The sequence below is a fragment of the Stenella coeruleoalba genome, assembly GCF_951394435.1.
Source record: "Stenella coeruleoalba genome assembly, chromosome: 7".
Lineage (NCBI taxonomy): Eukaryota > Metazoa > Chordata > Mammalia > Artiodactyla > Delphinidae > Stenella > Stenella coeruleoalba.
The window spans coordinates 67,142,828-67,162,096 of NC_137153.1; the positions used below are offsets into that span (position 1 = coordinate 67,142,828).

General features: G+C 39.3%; 1 protein-coding gene across 1 annotated transcript in view; it reads left to right on the forward strand.

The window, feature by feature from the left end:
• The window catches only part of ERMP1 (endoplasmic reticulum metallopeptidase 1), a 50,273-nt gene that overhangs the window by 14,238 nt on the left and 16,766 nt on the right, over positions 1-19,269 (forward strand). The window contains exons 5-13 of the mRNA XM_079927119.1: positions 3,602-3,748; positions 4,412-4,504; positions 6,925-7,137; positions 7,986-8,206; positions 11,189-11,363; positions 11,754-11,944; positions 15,727-15,879; positions 17,981-18,183; positions 18,762-18,877. Coding sequence (XP_079783245.1) covers positions 3,602-3,748; positions 4,412-4,504; positions 6,925-7,137; positions 7,986-8,206; positions 11,189-11,363; positions 11,754-11,944; positions 15,727-15,879; positions 17,981-18,183; positions 18,762-18,877 — 1,512 coding nt within the window. The remainder of the gene's footprint in view (positions 1-3,601; positions 3,749-4,411; positions 4,505-6,924; positions 7,138-7,985; positions 8,207-11,188; positions 11,364-11,753; positions 11,945-15,726; positions 15,880-17,980; positions 18,184-18,761; positions 18,878-19,269) is intronic.

Sequence of the window (19,269 nt, forward strand, 5' to 3'; positions counted from 1 at the left end):
TGGAATGATTTTACATCCTGCAGTTTTACTAATGGTAAATGAAGATGGCTTAATATTTGAGTCACTCCATGTAGTTCACCACATTATCAGAGTAAGGGAGAAAAACCATCTCAATTGATAATCTCAGCATAATCATCTCAGTAGATAAAGAGCAAGGATATGTTCCTTCAATAACAGTACATTTATCACACTCAAAAAGTTTGACATTAATATAAAACTGTTAGGGCTTCCCTGGTGGCACAGTGGTTGAGAGTCTACCTGCCGATGCAGGGGATACGGGTTCGTGCCCTGGTCCGGGAAGATCCCACATACCGCGAAGCGGCTGGGCCCGTGAGCCATGGCCGCTGGGCCTGCGCGTCCGGAGCCTGTGCTCCGCAAAGGGAGAGGCCACAACAGTGAGAGGCCCGCGTACTGCAAAAAAAAATAAACCCCAAAAAACCCCCCAAAAAAAACTGTTAGTGAATAAACAGTACCTATTCAGATTTCTATTGTTCTGATAACATCCTTTGTTTTGTTTTTTAGTCTGAGTTCCAATCCGGGATCAAATGTCAGATGTATTTTGATACATCACAGTCATTATATAACACGCACATAAAAAATATCAGTGTGAACTTAATTATTATAAAGTGAATACCCTTCTAACCCCCACGTGTGAAAGAGGATAGACTTTTTTTTTTTTTTTTTTTTTTGCGGTACGTGGGCCTCTCCCTGTTGTGGCCTCTCCCATTGCAGAGCACAGGCTCCGGACGTGCAGGCTCAGCGGCCATGGCTCACGGGCCCAGCCGCTCCGCGGCATGTGGGATCTTCCCGGACCGGGGCACGAACCCGTGTCCCCTGCATCGGCAGGCGGACTCTCAACCACTGCGCCACCAGGGGATCCCGAGGATAGACTCTTGCTACACCCTCCCAGAAGTTTTCCACCTGCCCCTTCACAAATACAACTCCCTCCCTCTCATCTAAGGTTAGCCATTATTCTAATTTTTATGATCATTACTTTCTTTCCTTTATAGTTTAGCTTTACCTGTTTTTCAATGTGGTTTTAATATTTTAATCATAAAACTTTATTAATATCTAATTGTAATAGTAATAATATTTTAATATTTTAACATGATATGGTTTGATAATCTGCTTCCCCACCATCATTTTTCTTTTTCCTTTTACATTTGTGTTCTTCTCAGTGCATCACATCAGAAGCATGTAATGTCTGTCTGATTACTGACGGTGTTAACCTTCTATCACTTGATTATATTTGCCAGGTTTTTGTACTTTGTAAAGTTACACCTTTGTAATAAATAGTTTGAGGCTGTGTAGATACCCTGTTTCTTGTGAAACTTTGATCCTAGTTTTAGCAATCATTGATGATTCTTGCCCCAAAGCATTTTTACTATAATGTTAGCCAGATGCTGTTTTCTGGGTCCGTCATTCCGTCTGTAGTTAATAGTTGGAGTTCTCTAGAAGGAAGGCTTTCTCTTCTCTCTTGTGTGTATTTATTTCAGTGTTTCATGTATGTTTTATTTTATGGATTTTATATTCTGTTACAATCATTTTGATGCATGAATTGTTCCAGTTTAGGCCAGTGGCAGCCCCTTCAGCTGGTGCCTGTCCCTTTGACATGTCTCTGACATGTTTGTTTGAGCACCTTCTTACTTTCTGGCACAAGATGATCCCACTTATCAGTATTTTCCTAGGCTCAGATCTGGAATTGGGCATGTCTCTAGGGAGAACTGGTTCTTTTAGTGGATAATTGTATTCAGAAGCAAAGATCTTGGTGCTGAGTAGGTTTTTTTAAAAAATATTTATCCTATTTGGGGTTTGTAGGGCTTTTTGAATTCATAGCTTGGTATTTAAGTTTTGGGAAATTATTGGCCTTTACCTCTTTAAACATTGCTTCTACTCCATTCTTTCTCCTCTTCCTCTGAGATTCCAGTTACTCATGTTAGACCTTTTCACTGTATCCCATATGTATTATAAGCATTTCTATGTTTTCCATCCCTATTTCCTTCTGTGCTTTAATTCTCTGGATCTATATTTTTTTCTTCTGTTGTGTTTAACTTTGTATTAAACTATATATGTATTAAAATTCTTAACATCAATTATTATGCTTTTCGGTTCCAGGGTTTCCATTTGACTAGGTCTCTCACTCTCTCTTGTTAATAGGTTGTAGTTGTCTAGTGAAATTCTTGCTGTCATCTGTGTTTTTGAATAATTAATAGTATTTATTTTAAAATCCATGCCTGGTAACTCCAGTCTCTGGGTCACTTGGGTGTCTGGTTCTGTAGTGTTTCTCCACCCCTTCCCTCCCCCACCGTTTATGGTTATTTTTCTGTAGGAAAGCAAATTGATTATCTGTTTATAAAGTTATAAAAATGTTAATATTCTTAGATTTCCTGAAATACAGTTACTTGATCTGTCTACAGCAGACAACTTTTTGGTAAATTTAGTTGTAATATACAACCCTTGAATCTCAGTGGATTACAATAGCAAAGGCTTATTTGTTGCTTGCATTACATCTGGTTCCTGAGTAACTGCAGCTACATCCCATGGTTATTATGTTCTATGTGTCTTATTCATTCTGAGACCTAGGCTGAAGGAGAAGCCCTCATCAGGGATGTTTTAATCTCAGGGCCAAAGTTAATGGGAGAGATGGACCATGTGATGGTTCTTCAGAGTCTTCTCAGTTGAAGTTCATTTCTCTCCCATTCACAATCAATTGACTGAAGCAATTTATGTATGTGCTACTTCCCCAGGGAGGCATTATAAGTTATATGGGAGGGAGGAGTGAATAATTGGGAACAGTAATACAATTTATCTTGCTATCCTAAAGAAAAAATTCCCACATTTGAAAAAAGCTGTATGTACATGAAGATGTCAATGCAGAATTATTAACAGTGATAAAAATTTATAGTAGTAAGGAACTTTATGATATATTCAGTGATTATGCAGTTCTTAAAATGATTATTGTAATATCTAGCAACATAGGAAAATGCATTTAGTACACTGTTAAGTGAAAGAGCAATGTAGAGAGTATATATACACTATCAGTACAGCTATGTACACACAATCATACATTTGTAAGAAAATAGAAAAATGATGATAGTTATCTTAGTGGTTTTTCATTTTTAAACTTAAAGTTTTTATAGTGCTGTTATTTTTTATTTTTTTTTTTTGCGGTATGCGGGCCTCTTACTGTTGTGGCGTCTCCCATTGCGGAGCACAGGCTCCGGACGCACGGGCTCAGCGGCCATGGCTCACGGCCCAGCCGCTCCATGGCATGTGGGATCTTCCCGGACCGGGGCCCGAATCTGTGTCCCCTGCATCGGCAGGCAGACTCTCAACCACTGCGCCACCAGGGAAGCCCTAGTGCTGTTATTTTATAATTAAAAGCAATTTTGTTTTCTTAAAGGTTATTTTTCATTCTAAAAAGTCATACACATTTATCAAAGAAATGTTGGAAAATACAGAAAACAGGATTAAAAAAAACAAACTCTTGACCTATCTCCCCAAATCACCACAGTAACTATTTCAGGTGTGTTTAAAAAATTACTATATTAAAAATATTTACCAGATTAACCTTGTATTATGTTGTCATGTTTCATTTCAGGTCCTGAAAATCCTTGGTTGGTCCAAGCTTATGTTTCAGCAGCTAAACACCCTTTTGCTTCCGTGGTGGCTCAGGAGGTTTTCCAGAGTGGAATCATTCCTTCAGATACTGACTTTCGTATCTACAGGGATTTTGGGAACATTCCAGGTATTCTGTCAGTCGTTACGGGCTTTTTTGTGACAGTGATTAATCAAAAACAAGTTTTACATTTTGGAAGTTTGTGAGTGAGCAGCATTTTCTGAGAGCAAATTCTCTATGTGAAAACTGCATATTTTGACTTACTGAAAGAGAGACCCTGATAGTTTCTTTTTCTTTTAAACTCCAGTCTAAGTTAAATGCTTCCCTTTTCTAGAACATGTCATCTTGACCCACAGTGTGACAGAACAGGGGAGAACTGGTTAGCACTTCATTCCCAAAAGATGGTAATAGATCCTTCAGGGGTCTTTTTCATTGTTATCTTGCTGTGCCATCTGCCCTGGGGGCTTGTACAGCTTATTTGAAGTTAAAATTTGGCTCTGGCCTGGTAAGGATGTCGATGGCAAAGTTTTGATGACCTCCCGTGCTCAATATTCCTACCCCTTGCTGTGTGAATTGTAATGCCCCAGTCATAACGTATTGAATTATGTACCATAACTATTGGTTCTGTGAGAATTTGGAAGAGAATTTACATCATGCATTCATGAATGTGACAAAGCAATCATGTCACTGCTTTGATGTTTTGTCTTTCAGGAATTTAATACATTAAACAAATGGGCCTAAAGTAAGGTTGATCTTTAAAATGACTTTTTTTTTTCTTTCTGTATGTCTTAGGAATAGACTTAGCTTTTATTGAGAATGGATACATTTATCACACCAAGTATGACACAGCGGACAGAATTCTAACAGATTCCATTCAGCGAGCAGGTTGGTATTCTAATTTAGACTTTTTTTTTGCAGTACACGGGCCTCTCACTGTTGTGGCTTCTCCCGTTGCGGAGCACAGGCTCCGGACGCGCAGGCTCAGTGGCCATGGCTCACGGGCCTAGCCGCTGTGCGGCATATGGGATCTTCCCGAACTGGGGCACGAACCCGCGTCCCCTGCATCGGCAGGCGGACTCTCAACCACTGCGCCACCAGGGAAGCCCCTAATTTAGACTTTTGATATTAAGATGGAATACAATGGATGACCTGTAAACCTATAAATATTCTGTGTCCTGTGCATTAGGGAGGCAGTGTATGGTGTAAATGAGGTGGGGCTTTGGAGTTAGATGAGGCTTTGAATTTTAGCCTTGAAATCTAGTTTAGCAGTTAAGAACATAAGACTATTCATTATGAGGAATTTGAAAGGGTGTTGACCCAGGGTTATGGTCGGATTGCTGAGTGATGAGCCTGTAGCCAAAATGGAAGCTATACATTGGAGGTGGCACAAGCACATCTTTGGGCAACTTGCCGAGGTCTGGAAAAGTTACATTGATCCAAGGTTGAGTGGTGAGGGCCAGTGAGTGGGTTATAGGACAGGTGTCAGGACAAGGGGCAAGGGAGTTAAAGTGTTTTCCAGAGAGATCCATAGTAGTCAGGGGAGGTGAGTCTGTTGCTGAGCCTTAAAAAGAGTTGGTGGGATTTGGCACAGTGGAAAAGAGAGGATGTCCCAAGTAAGAGCACAGCACGAGTAGGGTGTGTTTGTGTATGAGGGGCTGTTGGTGAGTAGATTGTCAGAGAATGGAGGTTGCATTTTCAGAAATAGAGGGAAATGAGGCATAAGTGTATAGGGTAGAGAAAATTGTAGAAAGCTTTAAAAATCAGCAAGAAGACACTGTAGGAATAAGGACTCATTAAAGGCCTGAGTACACGAATGAATGATGGTTTAAAATGCTGTCAGTCTGGTGATGCAGTGTGGAGTGGATGGTGGAGACGGGGAGAGAGCCAAGAGTCAGGGCTGTTCCAACAGTAATTTTCGTGTGGAATAGTAAGGGACCTAGACTGGGTGTTGACCAAAGATAGAAATGAAAGCAAGGGGATAGAAAATTAGGTATATTTTGAATGTAAATTCAACAGAACTTGACAGATTAGATAAAAGGGGCAGCAAGGGGCAGCATCAGGCCTAGCTGGCTGTGGGAGAGATGATGCAATTGACCATTATGGGAACACGGGAAGGAGGCCCCCATCCAGAGCAGTCATGAAGAGGGGAAGGAGACTGAAGTCTGTCAGATGTAAGACGGAGGGTGTCTGAACTGACCAGATGAAAATATAGATACACTGTTAGAGCTCATGACAGAACTGGATTTCTGGGTTTGGAAATTAAAGGCATAGAGAAAACCACTGAAGTATGGAGAATGGAAATGGTTTTTGGAAGAGGGAAGCAAAGGTAGAGGACTAAACTTGAGCTTTGGGGAAGACACATTCTAAGGTGTGACAGAGGAGCCAATGAAAGAAATCCCGCAGTAAGACAGAGGTGGTGTCTTCAGTGGAAAGAGAAAGTCAATGGGATGAGCAGCAGGAAGGAATGCCATTCATGTCTCCTTGTAATTCTTCATTATTAAGTTCAAACTCGTTTAGTCATTGATTGATATAACAGATATTTGTGACGGCATCTGATGTGCCAGATTCTCCCTGATAATGGCTCTCCCAGCTCTCCAGTTTCATTGTTGAATACTCTCTCTACTCATTCCGGACTTTTTTTCCACCCTGTATTTGGAACTTGCCCTCCTCAGAGCCTTCATCTACACAGATGAACAGTCTCAGCCTGGACAGTCTCTCCCCCGATGTAGCTCCTGTCCATCCTTTAGCTGTAAATTTCACTTCCTCGAGTGCTTCCCTGACTTCTCAAACTCCATTAGTCTCCCGTGATATGTTTTTAGGGGACTCTCTCCTTCTTATTTCTTTTTTTAATTGGGATATCATTGAAATTCCTTATTAATTCTTAACACACGTGTAATAACTTGTTTGGTGTTTGTGAGCTTCATGAGTTTCTTGGTTCCCCACTGAATTTTTGGTATCTAGAGCAGTGTCTGCTACATTAAGTATATATTAAATGAAGAAGGACTAAGAAACAGCCACTGGATTTGTCAACAGCGAGGGTAGAACTGATCAGGGAGTAGCTGTAATAAATAGAAGAGAAAGGATGAAGACCAGGTCACTGAGCTTTGAAGTGGAGAGGAAACAAGAGTAGGGGGCATGGACCTTATCTGAGATATTTAGAAGAAAAGTGGGGGAGAGCAGTAGGATGGTAGAAAGCTATTTCTGTTCACAGTCTTTCTAGGTATTTCTTTACTCTAACAGTGGATGGTTTATTCAACTTTGTTACCTTTCTTTTCTTTCTTTTTTTTTTTTTTTTTTACTAATAGGTGACAATATTTTAGCAGTTCTTAAATATCTAGCTACATCTGATATGTTGGCTTCTTCTTCTAAGTATCAACATGGAAACATGGTCTTCTTTGATGTGCTTGGCCTGTTTGTCATTGCCTACCCCTCTCGTGTTGGCTTGATAATTAACTACATGGTGGTAATGGCTGTTGTTTTATACCTGGGAAAGAAATTATTGCAGCCCCAAAATAAGAGTAAGTATTTTCCTTTAAAACTACTGTACTGGCACGGGTATGGAATTTGCCTGAAGTTTTTTAGTCACTTTGCTTATATCTTTCCAAGAAGTTAAAAATCTTAAGAAAAATAACATTTGATTTATACTGTTGTAAGAAATTTGTAAATGAATATCAGGTTGATATGCTCATTATACTTTTAGTCATGGTGAAGCAGGCAATTTTTACGTACTTATGCACTTCATAGAAGTACCACAAAAGCTTGTGGAAAATGGTTTGTAAAGATTGACTTTTAGTGAAGAGTCCCATTAAAAAGTCTTGTCCACACTACAGACCAATAGCACACTGTTCTGGAATATAAATGAGCATCTTCTGGTTAAATTGGTCTCCTTCTACTATGTTTTGTACTCTAAGTTGGTGTGTGCTGTTATCAGATAAAATATTTAGCAGCAATTTAAATACTCATTTATCACTGGTTATTTTCTCATGCTACTTCTATTCCTGTGTTAGCTTCTTTTAGTAAGAAGCTTCCATTTCTGCTGTTATTTCAATACACAAAGCATCCCAAAGGTGATGAAGATTAAGACGACCCACTTTTCTAGCCAGGAATATATCTGAACTACTCCTGAAGACTTATCTCTTTGAGTCTTTTGTATGCACGGACTCTGAGTAGATGTCAATACTTGAATCTTATTCACTGATACTTTCCCTGTGTAGTGTTTAAACAAACCTTACCCCTAGGAAATTTCAGTATTTTCAATTACAATGGTGAATTTTATTTTAATGTTTGCTCCTTTAATTCTACTAACTGGTTATGAAATTGATTTGATAAAGACGGTGATCTCTACTTTTTGTTTTCTGTCAATTAGCTGCTACCTACACAAAGGACTTCTTCTGTGGACTTGGCATCACTCTGATAAGCTGGTTTACTAGCCTGGTTACAGTTCTCATTATAGCAGTGTTCGTCTCTCTTATTGGACAGTCTCTCTCATGGTATAACCACTTCTACGTCTCCGTTTGTCTGTATGGAACTGCAGCTGTTGCCAAAATAATATTCATACATACCCTCGCAAAAAGATTTCATTATGTGGTAAGTGTTGGGCATATTTATTGATTTCTTTTTGCTGCCTTCTAGGATTGAAGACAAACTCAGGTGGGTGTTCCTTGTGATTGGCCTTTTGAGCTATCACAGATTGTTTGGCATGGCTATAGATAATTGACTCCCAGATCTGTGTTGACTTTCTGGAAGGCTTCTCATTCTGCAGGTAGCAGACTTCAAATGAGGTTATAAAGCTGCAAACAGTTTGGGGTGTTGGTGACAGCAAGGTGTGTTAGCATAGCCTTTTGCCTCTCCTGAGTCTGCGGTTTTTGTAACCATGCTCTTTAATCTACCAGCCTTCCTTGGGATCACCCAATTATTTATATTTGAATAGCTCTGTTTTCCACTGGACTGTAAGCTCCTTGAGGGCATGGATTGTTTTGTTCATTGTCCCCTGTGCTTAGGCAGTGTCTGAAACAGCATTAACACACAGTAAGTGTTTGCTGTGTGAATGAACGTTGCGCTTAAAACTGCGCTTAAAGTTTTCAGTTTCCTTCACTTTTTTTTTTTTAACTTTTATGTTGTTGATGCAGATTCTGTCAGCATGCCTCTGTGGTCTGGGGGTTATACTGACATATTGCTAAGGAGAATAAGGGGAGGTACATAGGGTTCCAAAATGATTTATGCTGACTTAGAGAATATAGCCATATTGTTGTGGTTTCAACTGTATACCATTGTATTTTGTTTGGTAAAAACAAAATTAGGTATTAGGGTTATGAGATAATAGGACTAAAAATAAATTACAGTGAGAGAGCAAGCAGTGGTTTCTGATTTTCTAAGAGAGTTAAAGGGAAAATCTTTCTTAGTTCCGTCATTTTCAAGACGGCCAGTGTACACCTGTTTTTTCAGTTTGTACTCTTGGGGATTAGAATGGAGACATGGAAGACTATAATACAGCATCCTTTCACAAGGATGTCTTTGGTACCTGAACCTTGGTCTCAGTTTCAGTTCATGTTGGGATATGATCTGAGGAGCCCTTCTGTGTTTCGGGCCCTATTGAAGAAAGGTTCTTTGAGGTTAGCCATCTGTTTATGGTTGAGCCAATGCTTGTATCTTAGTGGCTTCTGTCTCCAAAAGAATGATACCATGGGGCTCAATTTCACATGCTTATTCTTAGTGCAATGGTATGTAATCAGTCAGAGCGTGGCTGACTGTCATTGATACGGCATTGGGGTGCAGTAGAGGGTAAGACAGAAATGCTTAGTAAAGTTCTACTTTGACTGATTTCAGTTGTCTGATTACAAAACTTCGGGCTGAAGGCACAATGTAAAGAATAGTGTGTTTTATTTTCATTTCACAAATGGTCTTTGAGTATCTAGTGGGCTTCCATGCTAAGGTCTGGTACAGAGATTCAGGACATAGTCTTTTTCTTTGAGGAGCTCACAGTTTCATTTGGGGATGAAATGATGGAGAAACCACAGGGGTTTCAGTACATTGGGACGAAGTGAAGTAGAGTGATATATTAACAGTGCTGTAGGAATATAGGGCCAGGAGAGATGAATTCTGTTTGTGGAAGTCAGGAAGGCTTCATGAAAGAGGTGGTGACATTTGAACTGGGTTTCTGAAGCCTGAGTAGAAGTGTGCCAGATAGAGAACAGGTTGATGGGCAAAGGTGGGAATGTACAAGATGCATTTGGCTCACAGTCAGTAAAAAGTTCAGTGTGGTGAAGATGAGGTTGATAGGATAATAACTGAGAAAGCAGGCCAGGGTGAAGTTGGAGCATGACCCTAAAAACCAGTGGGGCCACAATTTAAAATTTCTAAGCAGGATATTGAGCGTGAGAATTTGTAATTTAGTAGGAACACACTGGTAACAGTGTACAGAATGTATTGGAAGGGGTAGAGGGATAATAGAGACGGGGAGAGGGGAACTAGATTTGAGGGATGTTTGGACTTGGGTACAATGTGGGAACAATGTAAAACATTTTCAGTTATTACAGTCTTTGTTGTTGAGATCTTTGTTTTTAAATATCTGAGTGGAATTTGGCTTCAAATTGAATCCTAAGGATTATTTTATTCTTTTTAAAGACCATGACTCTTGATTAACAGTGTTGAACATCTAATTATTTAACGATGATAGCCTGTCTTTCATTGTCCAAAGGAGGTTTGTCAAGTGAACTTTAACTTGTTTTGAAAACATGTGACAAACTCTTTTGAGCTCTTGAATTAGGGACCCTTATAACAAACATGCCCTGGACTATACAGAAATGAGAAGGCAGAGGAGAGAGAAAAGCTTAAATATATCTATTTCCGTTTTGGTATTTCTGCACTAAAATTATAACTTTCATGTTTACATTAATAGAATCGCTGGTGCAGACGTTAAAATGTATTAAGTTCATATGGCAACTTTCTTCTGAAGAACTCAAGGTGCTGCACAGGAATCCTCAGACTTCAGAGCTCAAAAAATGTAGATCAAATTTTATAACGTGAAACCACCAGGAATCCAGGATGGGGGCAAAGTTGTGCTACAAGACCAGTTGGAGATAGAAAAGACTCAGGAATCAAGCAAAAACCCCCCATGGCTGTGTGCTCTAAAGGTCCTGCAGTTCTCAAGCTGTGCTGTTGGTGGCGCTGCAGCCGCCTTCACATAGGTCATTTCTCCAGTTTGCTTGACATTCCTTGTAAGTTGCATGAATAAAAGAGCTTACAGAGGTGAATGTTTTTAGGAGAGTCCTTTCTTCTATTTTAGAACATTTCCAAAGGTCTTTCAGCCCGGTGGAGGGAGAGCACAGATTATATACAAGTAATGATGTTTTTACCCCCATCTTGTTAAATTCCCCTTTCCTGTGCAGTAATTTGAATTTATTACTTTATGATAGGAGGTAGCTTTGTCAGTGTTTACTTTAAAGTTTAAAGGATAGACCCTGCTCCAAACAAAATATAGCTTTTTGGAGCAGTGGAAGTTACACTACAATAGAAGATCTTTATGAATGGCCCATGAATGAGACGACCTGTATATTTTCTTTCTTTCAGAATGCCAGTGACCAGTATCTGGGAGAAGTATTTTTTGACGTCTCTCTGTTTGTGCACTGTGGGTTCCTTACAGCTCTCACTTACCAAGGGCTCTGCTCGGCATTTATTAGCGCTGTCTGGGTGGCATTCCCGTTGCTCACAAAGCTTTGCGTGCACAAGGACTTTAAGCGGCATGGTAGGGTATTTTTGGTTGTGATACAAATGGGAAATACCTTAAAATACATAAGATAAGGCTTCCAGGAACTATTTCCATATTTGATCCTTTTGGGTAGGCTTTCTAAATTGTTGCTGTTTGTTTTTTTTTTAACTTTCAGATCACACAGATTTTTATCTTACACCTTATACATACCCCATCATTCTCACGTAAATGAGCACATGCTAATATATTACATACTTTGTTTTCTTATTTGTATTCTACCCTAAGTCAAAGTATTTTATCTCACTAAGATAACATGTACCAAAAGGGCAAGAGTCAGAGCTAACCTAATTTCTGTTAGGTGCGTAGGTATACCAGGACTATGAAAAGCTGTTTTCAGAGATGTGTTTTCTTTCTCTTTTTCTGTAGGTGCCGGAGGAAAATTTATTGCCTTTTACCTTTTGGGGATGTTTATTCCTTATCTTTATGCATTGTACCTCATCTGGGCCGTATTTGAGATGTTTACCCCTATCCTTGGGAGGAGTGGTTCGGAAATTCCACCTGATGTCGTGCTGGCTTCTATTTTGGCTGGTTGTACAATGATTCTCTCATCCTATTTTGTAAGGAAAAAAAATTTTTTTTAAATTTCCTTCTTCATTTTATATATAAATACATGATGAGTTTTGCCATGCTAGATCCTGTGAAATAGTGTTGATTCTACTATTAAGCAAAAGAAATGGTGAATGACTCTGCATATTGTGGGTTCGGTATGGGCATAAAATGTAGAAGGGGGGGCGGTTGTTGTTATTTTTGCTTCCTCATCCTCCCAAATCCTCTGATTACACTTCTTTTCAAATAGCTTTCAAACTACCTGAATTTGAATGTGTGGAACGAATACCAAGTGAGAAGTGGTAGAGATTGCTTGGTGGTGAATTTTTAGAGTGTTTTGAACTTACTAATTAGAGGCAAATGTTAATAAATACATGGTAGTTTCATTGGTGCTATTAGAGCTAGTGAAGGAAGACTAATTCTCATGAGGAGTTTTCCCTTGTCGTTCACCTGCCTTGGTGCTGGCACAGCCAAGGTCACTGATCGAGTCTGTGTCCTTGAGTGACATACACTTACAACACCCAAACACGCCTTCCTTTACCAAGTAATGAATACATGTTACAGGCCTTGTCATTTAACTGTATCAGTGTTCTGCCCTCACAGGGCGAGTCCTACCTGTGCCATCCCTGCTTCTCCTCCCTGGGACTCTCCGGAGGGAAGAAAAGACATGATGTAGAGTTGACAACCAGACTGCCCTCTGTTAGAGCAAGCTCCAGGCAGAGTGCTGCCCTTGGCGTGGTGTCGACACTCTCCAGGACTCAGGCCTGGCTGCTCTGTTCTGTGGCTCTTTTCATTGCAGTCCCTAAGAGTAAGAAGTATTTATTGAATACCTGTAGGTACACTCTGAGATTTGAGGCTAGGGTACCAAATAGAAAAAGTAGCTATGACTATTATAGCTCTTTCCTTCATGGAGAGAATAGTGAGCTTTTTCACACTGATATAGTAAAGGGCATCTCATGTGGGGACTAGGGTCTAGGGACAGCAGATACAAGTACCACGTGCGTCGTCAGTGCTGTCCATGCAAGTCCCTTAAATGGCAAATAAACAGCTGCATGTGTGACTGCGTATACAGCCCTGTAGAGTAATTCTTATGCACGCTATTGTTTGAGATCAGCTGTACTAGTTCTGAAAGAAATCTGAGCATTGCAGCCATCTTACTTTTAATATTATGATTTAGTCCTTACTGGTATTTGCAGGGATAGATGGAAAATTCTAAAATGTTCTTTGTTGCCTTCAGGGTTTACTTCTTTTGGTTTTAATATTAAGGCTTTAAATCCTCTGTATATCTTAATAGATGGTTTGCTGTTGTGAGGACTAAAGGAGATGTAGTTTCATCACATGTAGATTAGGTTGTAATCTAGAGTCAGCTGAGTTATGAACTGGACCCCCCCCCCCCCCCCGCCCCTGCAGTGTATTTAAATCACAGTCAATGAATGAAAGCTACTGATGCTCATAAAAGATGATCAGAATGTGGGGCATTTCAGTTCTGTTCCATAGGGAAGGGGACAAAATGAACCCTGAAAATTTCACTGTGGAAATTGAAAATGACCCCAAAAGCATGGAAATCTTGGAAACCATAAGCAAGCAGATTAAAGTTTATTATCTTCTAAATTACTTTTGGAGAGTGGCTCTTGGAATACTTTAATGTTCATTATAATGTGAAATAACTCTGCTGCCCTTTGATGCTGTGGGTTATCATTCTCTTCGCTATTTTCTTACTTATGTGTAGCTGTGTTACAGATAGTGGCTTTTTACTAGAGTGAGACTTTTCTCCTTGGGTAATGGAGAATTGAACCACAATGCACACTTCAGAGAGCCTGTCTTTTAGTCCTTGGGGATTTATTAAATATATTTGCTAGGAAGCAATTAAATTGCTGTCAAATGATCGGTTAACAGGTTTCCTGGGGTTCCCCTGTGCTGGGGCCATCATGGTTGTACTGATTAAATGAGACTGCTGGTAGGAGCGGGATCAGGAGGAGATTCTCAGAGAGAAACAGAGAAAGAGCCAGCGCACATGGGACACTTCATAGTCCCTTTTCATGCTTCTCTTCATTTTATTTCACACCCATTTCGGAACCTAGAGTGGTATCAGATGTAACATTTAAGACAAAAGACAGTAAAATGTGATACAGTGGGATCCAAACACACTGTCACTAGGCCGTTCTCTTCTTCCTTCTCTCCCACTCTCTGATCACCTTCTCATTTATCACCATTACCAAAGCTCTTCCAGAAGGTGGGTGGAAGAGGCAGAAGATGAGCCTCATGACCTGGAGAAGAGAAAAATATGGATGTGGAAACTGTAGCTTAACCTGAAGTTGTAGGACAACTTTGGGTAGCAACAGGGTTGAGAATGGCAGGAACCACAGCATTATGACAGGGAGGTTTTATTTGGACCCAAACGACTCTGTATACCTAAACTTAACCAGTCTCCCAGTGGAGGCGAAACTTATTACTTGGCAGGATATTTGACCCTGTTCTAAGGAGCCACATTTTAAATATTGTGACTGTCAGGAGAAAGAGGGACGGACAGGGTAACAAATTGTGTTTTGCTGACTCACTGCCATAAATCCTTGGGTACTCTCTTATTTCTGTCCTTCAGTGTAAAAACATTAAGATCTTCGACTTAAGACCAGTACTGTTTTGCTGGAGATTACCCTGGCGGGCATATCATTACACTGTAGATATAAAATCTCTTAGTTTCATATAGTAGAGTATATGGTAGGTTATGAATATCTGCTTAATTTTTCATTTTCATCTCAGTAAAAATATTTTCACATTTATGTTCTTCACTTTTCTACTTATTGACCCTGGAGGGTGGGCAATAAGGGGGAGAAGGCAAAAGGGGGAGCAGGGACTAGGTCATTGTTTCTCAAAGTGGCTCCTTCAGAACCCCTAAGGGATCTGTGGACATATTCTATAATCATGTGTCCCCTGCAATTTTTAATTCAGTGACTTTACTACAATTAAAAAATATAAACATATTTAGGACTTCCTGGATGCCCATCTTGAGACAGAGCCACTTGCTTTTCCTGCCCAAGTTCAGGTTTGTTATTTTGATTGTGTTGGCCTTGGTTAACTCTGCAGTGACAAGGGCAGAATTACCTTTTTTCCCCTGGTTTCAATTTTCATAGTTTTTTTGGTTTTTTTCCAAGTGAACTATAAGTTGATTTACAATATTGTGTGAGTCTCAGGTGCAGAATTACTTTTATTGCAGTTTTTCCTTATGTGCAGGTCCACGGGCAGAGTCTTGTAGGTGTATCTAAAAGATGAATCCAGCACATAGGCACATTATGAAAGCATTATTAGAACTTGAGTTTTGTTGAAATAGGCCTGCTTACTTGCTTAAAAGCTTACCTCTGGTTCTTTAATAAAAGCCTGATGTCATGATGTTTGGTACGGTTAAATAGTGTCTGCTGTGCAGTTAACTTACAGGGTTTGATAGAATTGGAAATAAAATAAGTTCACGGTTTGACTGATGGTGGATGTACATCCTCTAGTAGTCTCTTGGCTGAGCAGAGACACTGTCTCAGTTGCCTTTTTCCCTCTTACTGTCTGGCTGCCTGTCAGAGAGGCACCATCATGCAGATGGGGGCATCTCTCATTTATTTAGGCTCTGGCTTGTGATGGAAATCCCTTACAATTAGTGCTTTGTGTACTGGGAGTTGGGAGTATGGTAGCACATGCTGATACATGTCCTTTCTTATCTGTCTGACAACACCTGTTACAATGTCAAGTCAGTAAAGCCACCTTTCTGCCAATGGTAATTTTTCTATTTTTGTGTTTTGTGTTTTAGATTAACTTCATCTACCTTGCCAAAAGCACAAAAAGAACTATGCTAACTTTAACTTTGGTATGTGCAATTGCATTCCTCCTTGTTTGCAGTGGAACTTTTTTCCCATACAGCTCCAACCCTGCCAGTCCAAAGCCAAAGAGAGTGTTTCTTCAGGTAAGAGCGATCTTGCGTGAGCTATTTGAGATCCTGGAGAGGAAAGGCTTATGGTGTTTTGAGCTTACTAGTCAACAGTGAAGCTCGAAACACATAAGTGACTTTTCTACTGTTGACCTGTTAGTTGGTACCTCGACTATTTTGTGTAAGGCAGTGAGGAAAAGACCATCAAGAGGCATTCTTATCAGCTAGAAACACTTCTCCTAAGAGCCTGAATCAGAAATGTCTGCTTGTTGTTCTTATTACTGTTCAAATTACAAAAATGTACCTACTTGGAAAAACGAGAGCAAATATGTATCATGGAATAATGAGCTGTCAGAAGTACAGATTGTAAAACTGTTTGTGGGCTGAGTAAAAATATGACCTCCTGTCAACTGGCAAAATGAAACAGATTCTTTAAAATGCGGTAAGACTGATTTTAGGTAATGTTCAAGGTAATGTGATAGTGAAAATATAATAACTTAGATATTAATAAAATGAGATTTAGAACTTTCTTAGATTTCAGGTTTTTCTGCAAACTTTTTAGAGCTGGTGTAAAACAGGAAAAAGAATTTTAAGTCCCCTTATTTCCAGTCTTCCTGTCTGTTAGAGGGAATGGAGTGGCCAAACAGAAAAGCCAACAGTCATAACCTAGATAATTATTCAAGGACTTAAGTAGTAATAATATATTTGAACTTAAATATGAGAGAGGAGATTTTGAGAAAGAGCCAACTATTCCTTGTTTTTGTTTCCAGTCCTGTAGGACACAGTGATACATTTTATGTGACAAATTTTACAGTCACATCAGTAGTCATTAGGAAAAGCTAGATTTTTATTTTTAAAAACTCCTGTTCTGATTTGTTTTGGGGTTCTCTTCTTCCCCAGTGCCAGAAGGTGACAAACTTTTCCTATAAAGGGCCATAAAATAAATATTTTAGGCTCTGCCAGCCATGTGGTCTCTGTTGCAGCTACTCTGTTTCTACAGAGTGAAAGGAGCCATAGAGGACACCTGCAGATGAATGTGGCCATGTTTTAATAAAGCTTTATTTATAAAAATGGCAGCAGGCCATTTGGCCTGTGGGTTGTGGTTTACCCCTGCCCTTTGCAATCCTTTTTCTTTTCCTATTTGATATTCTTCAGGCTGGTTTCCGTTGTTAATAGAGCTATTCCAGATGGAGCATGGTGCCTTTTCAGAGAATTCTGTTAGGCACAGTGGTGAGCTGTGATTCCTATTTTTCTCTGCACATCAATTAGCATGTAACACCCCGAAAGGGAAATGTGTGTGTATTTCTTTTAGAATGTATTTAAGTCCTTTTAGGACTTTTAAGAGTTCTAGTTTTCATGTCTTTTATATCTGAAATAGTAGGTTTTCAGAAACTTTTTATATGAAATTTAAATTTAGAAACATATTTGTAAGAAATAATAAAGTAATCATGTGAGTATCTATGGAGTTTAAAAGAGCATTAGCTGTATCTTAGAAAACCTCAGTATTCCCTTCTTGATCCCAACTCTTTTGCTCCTCTCTCTCTTATTACCACCCCCAAAGTACTCACTATCTTAAAGGTTGGAGTTAATCATTATTTTACCACATATGTATTAATCGCTAAACAACAACATATAGTTTTGCCTGTTTTTGAGCTTCTTACAGGTAAGGCCATACCATATACTCTTTGGTGGCTTACTTCTTATTGCCCAACAGCATGTCAGAGTCTTCCAGGTTGATCTGTGTCACTGTAGTTCGTTATTTTTCATTGCCGAATAGACTTCTGTCATAGGAGGATGCCCCAATTTATTTGCCCATTCTACTGTTAATGGACATTTGGGTTGTTTCCAGTTTTTGCTAATATGGACAATGCTGAACTAACACTTTTGTACCTTGCAAGAGTTTCTCTAAGGTCCATATTCAGCAGTGGAGTTGCTGACTTGAAGGGTTATGCGCATGTTAACTTTATTAGGTAATCTAAGCAGTCTCCTAAAGTGATTGTGCCAGCGGTGGGTTCCTGTTGCTCAGTAGCCTCATCATTTCTTGGTATTGTCACGTAGTCATTTTTGTTAATCTGGGGTGGGGATGTGGGTGAAGGAGTTCAAACAGTAGTTTCCTCATTAGTCTTGTTCTTTTCAGCATATGACTAGAACATTTCATGACTTGGATGGAAACGTAGTTAAACGAGACTCTGGAATATGGATCAACGGGTTTGATTATACCGGAATGTCTCACATAACACCTCACATTCCCGAGATCAACGATACCATCCGAGCTCACTGTGAGGAGAACGCACCCCTATGTGGTTTCCCTTGGTATCTTCCAGTGCACTTTCTCATCAGGTTGGTTCATTACTTTTCTGCTTTTAGTTGGGGGTTAGTTTGTTCTCAAGTCCTATCACTGTATCAGTACTTTATTATTTTAACTGGTTAACATAGAAGTTGAGTGCAGTTTATACTATTTTTCTTTTTAATATAACTACAGAAGTTGTATTTCTTTGTGGGATAAAGCACTCAGAAGTTTTTTATTCTCCCCCAAATTTTGCTTTTTCAAATTAGGAAGTCTTTCCTCTAGAAAGCTGAATAGTTAGAAAGTGTAGCCCTCTTAACTGGTCTAACAGATAGCAAGCAGCTAAGCATCAATTTCAAATTGTTTTATTTCTGGGGAGTTTTTATGGTTTGGCTGTGAAGGAATGGATGAGAAGAAATAGGATGGGTAGTGGAATCAAGATCACCTAGGATCCTTGTTCTTAACTTTGGGAAGGTTTTATTACACAATAACCTGGGCTTCAGAGAAACTGACATTGTTTATCATATTCATCAGTTTATGTGTTTATTATATATTCTGAGCACTTCCATGAATTATAGTTCAAAATCAACTAATAAAGCAACCTGAATATTGAAGTTACCTTTCCAAATAGGAAAAACTGGTATCTTCCTGCCCCAGAAGTTTCTCCAAAAGAACCTGCTCATTTCAGACTTGTATCCAAAGAACAGACACCCTGGGATTCTGTAAAGCTGACCTTTGAAGCAACAGGTAAGTCATATGGTAGTTTTTTCTTCTCTCTTGTCATTTCTTAAAAATTTTAATACGCATGTATATTTTTTCCTCAAATGTATAATAGTGACCAGCAACTTAGGAAGAACTTGGTGTTTTTAAAAGCAATTGAAGCTGGTTATGATTTTTAAAAGAAAATTTAATAGACTTTATTTTCTAGAGTAGTTTTAAGTTTACAGAAAAATTGACCAGAAAGTACAGAGATTTCCCTATTGTCCTCTCTACCCCCCAGCTTCCCTTATTATTATCCCTTTTGCATTAAGTGTGGTACATTTCTTTTAATTGATGAGCCTACATTGATACATTATTATTAACTAAAGTCCTTAGTTTACATTAGACTTAGTTCACTCCTTGTGTTGTTTAGTTCTATG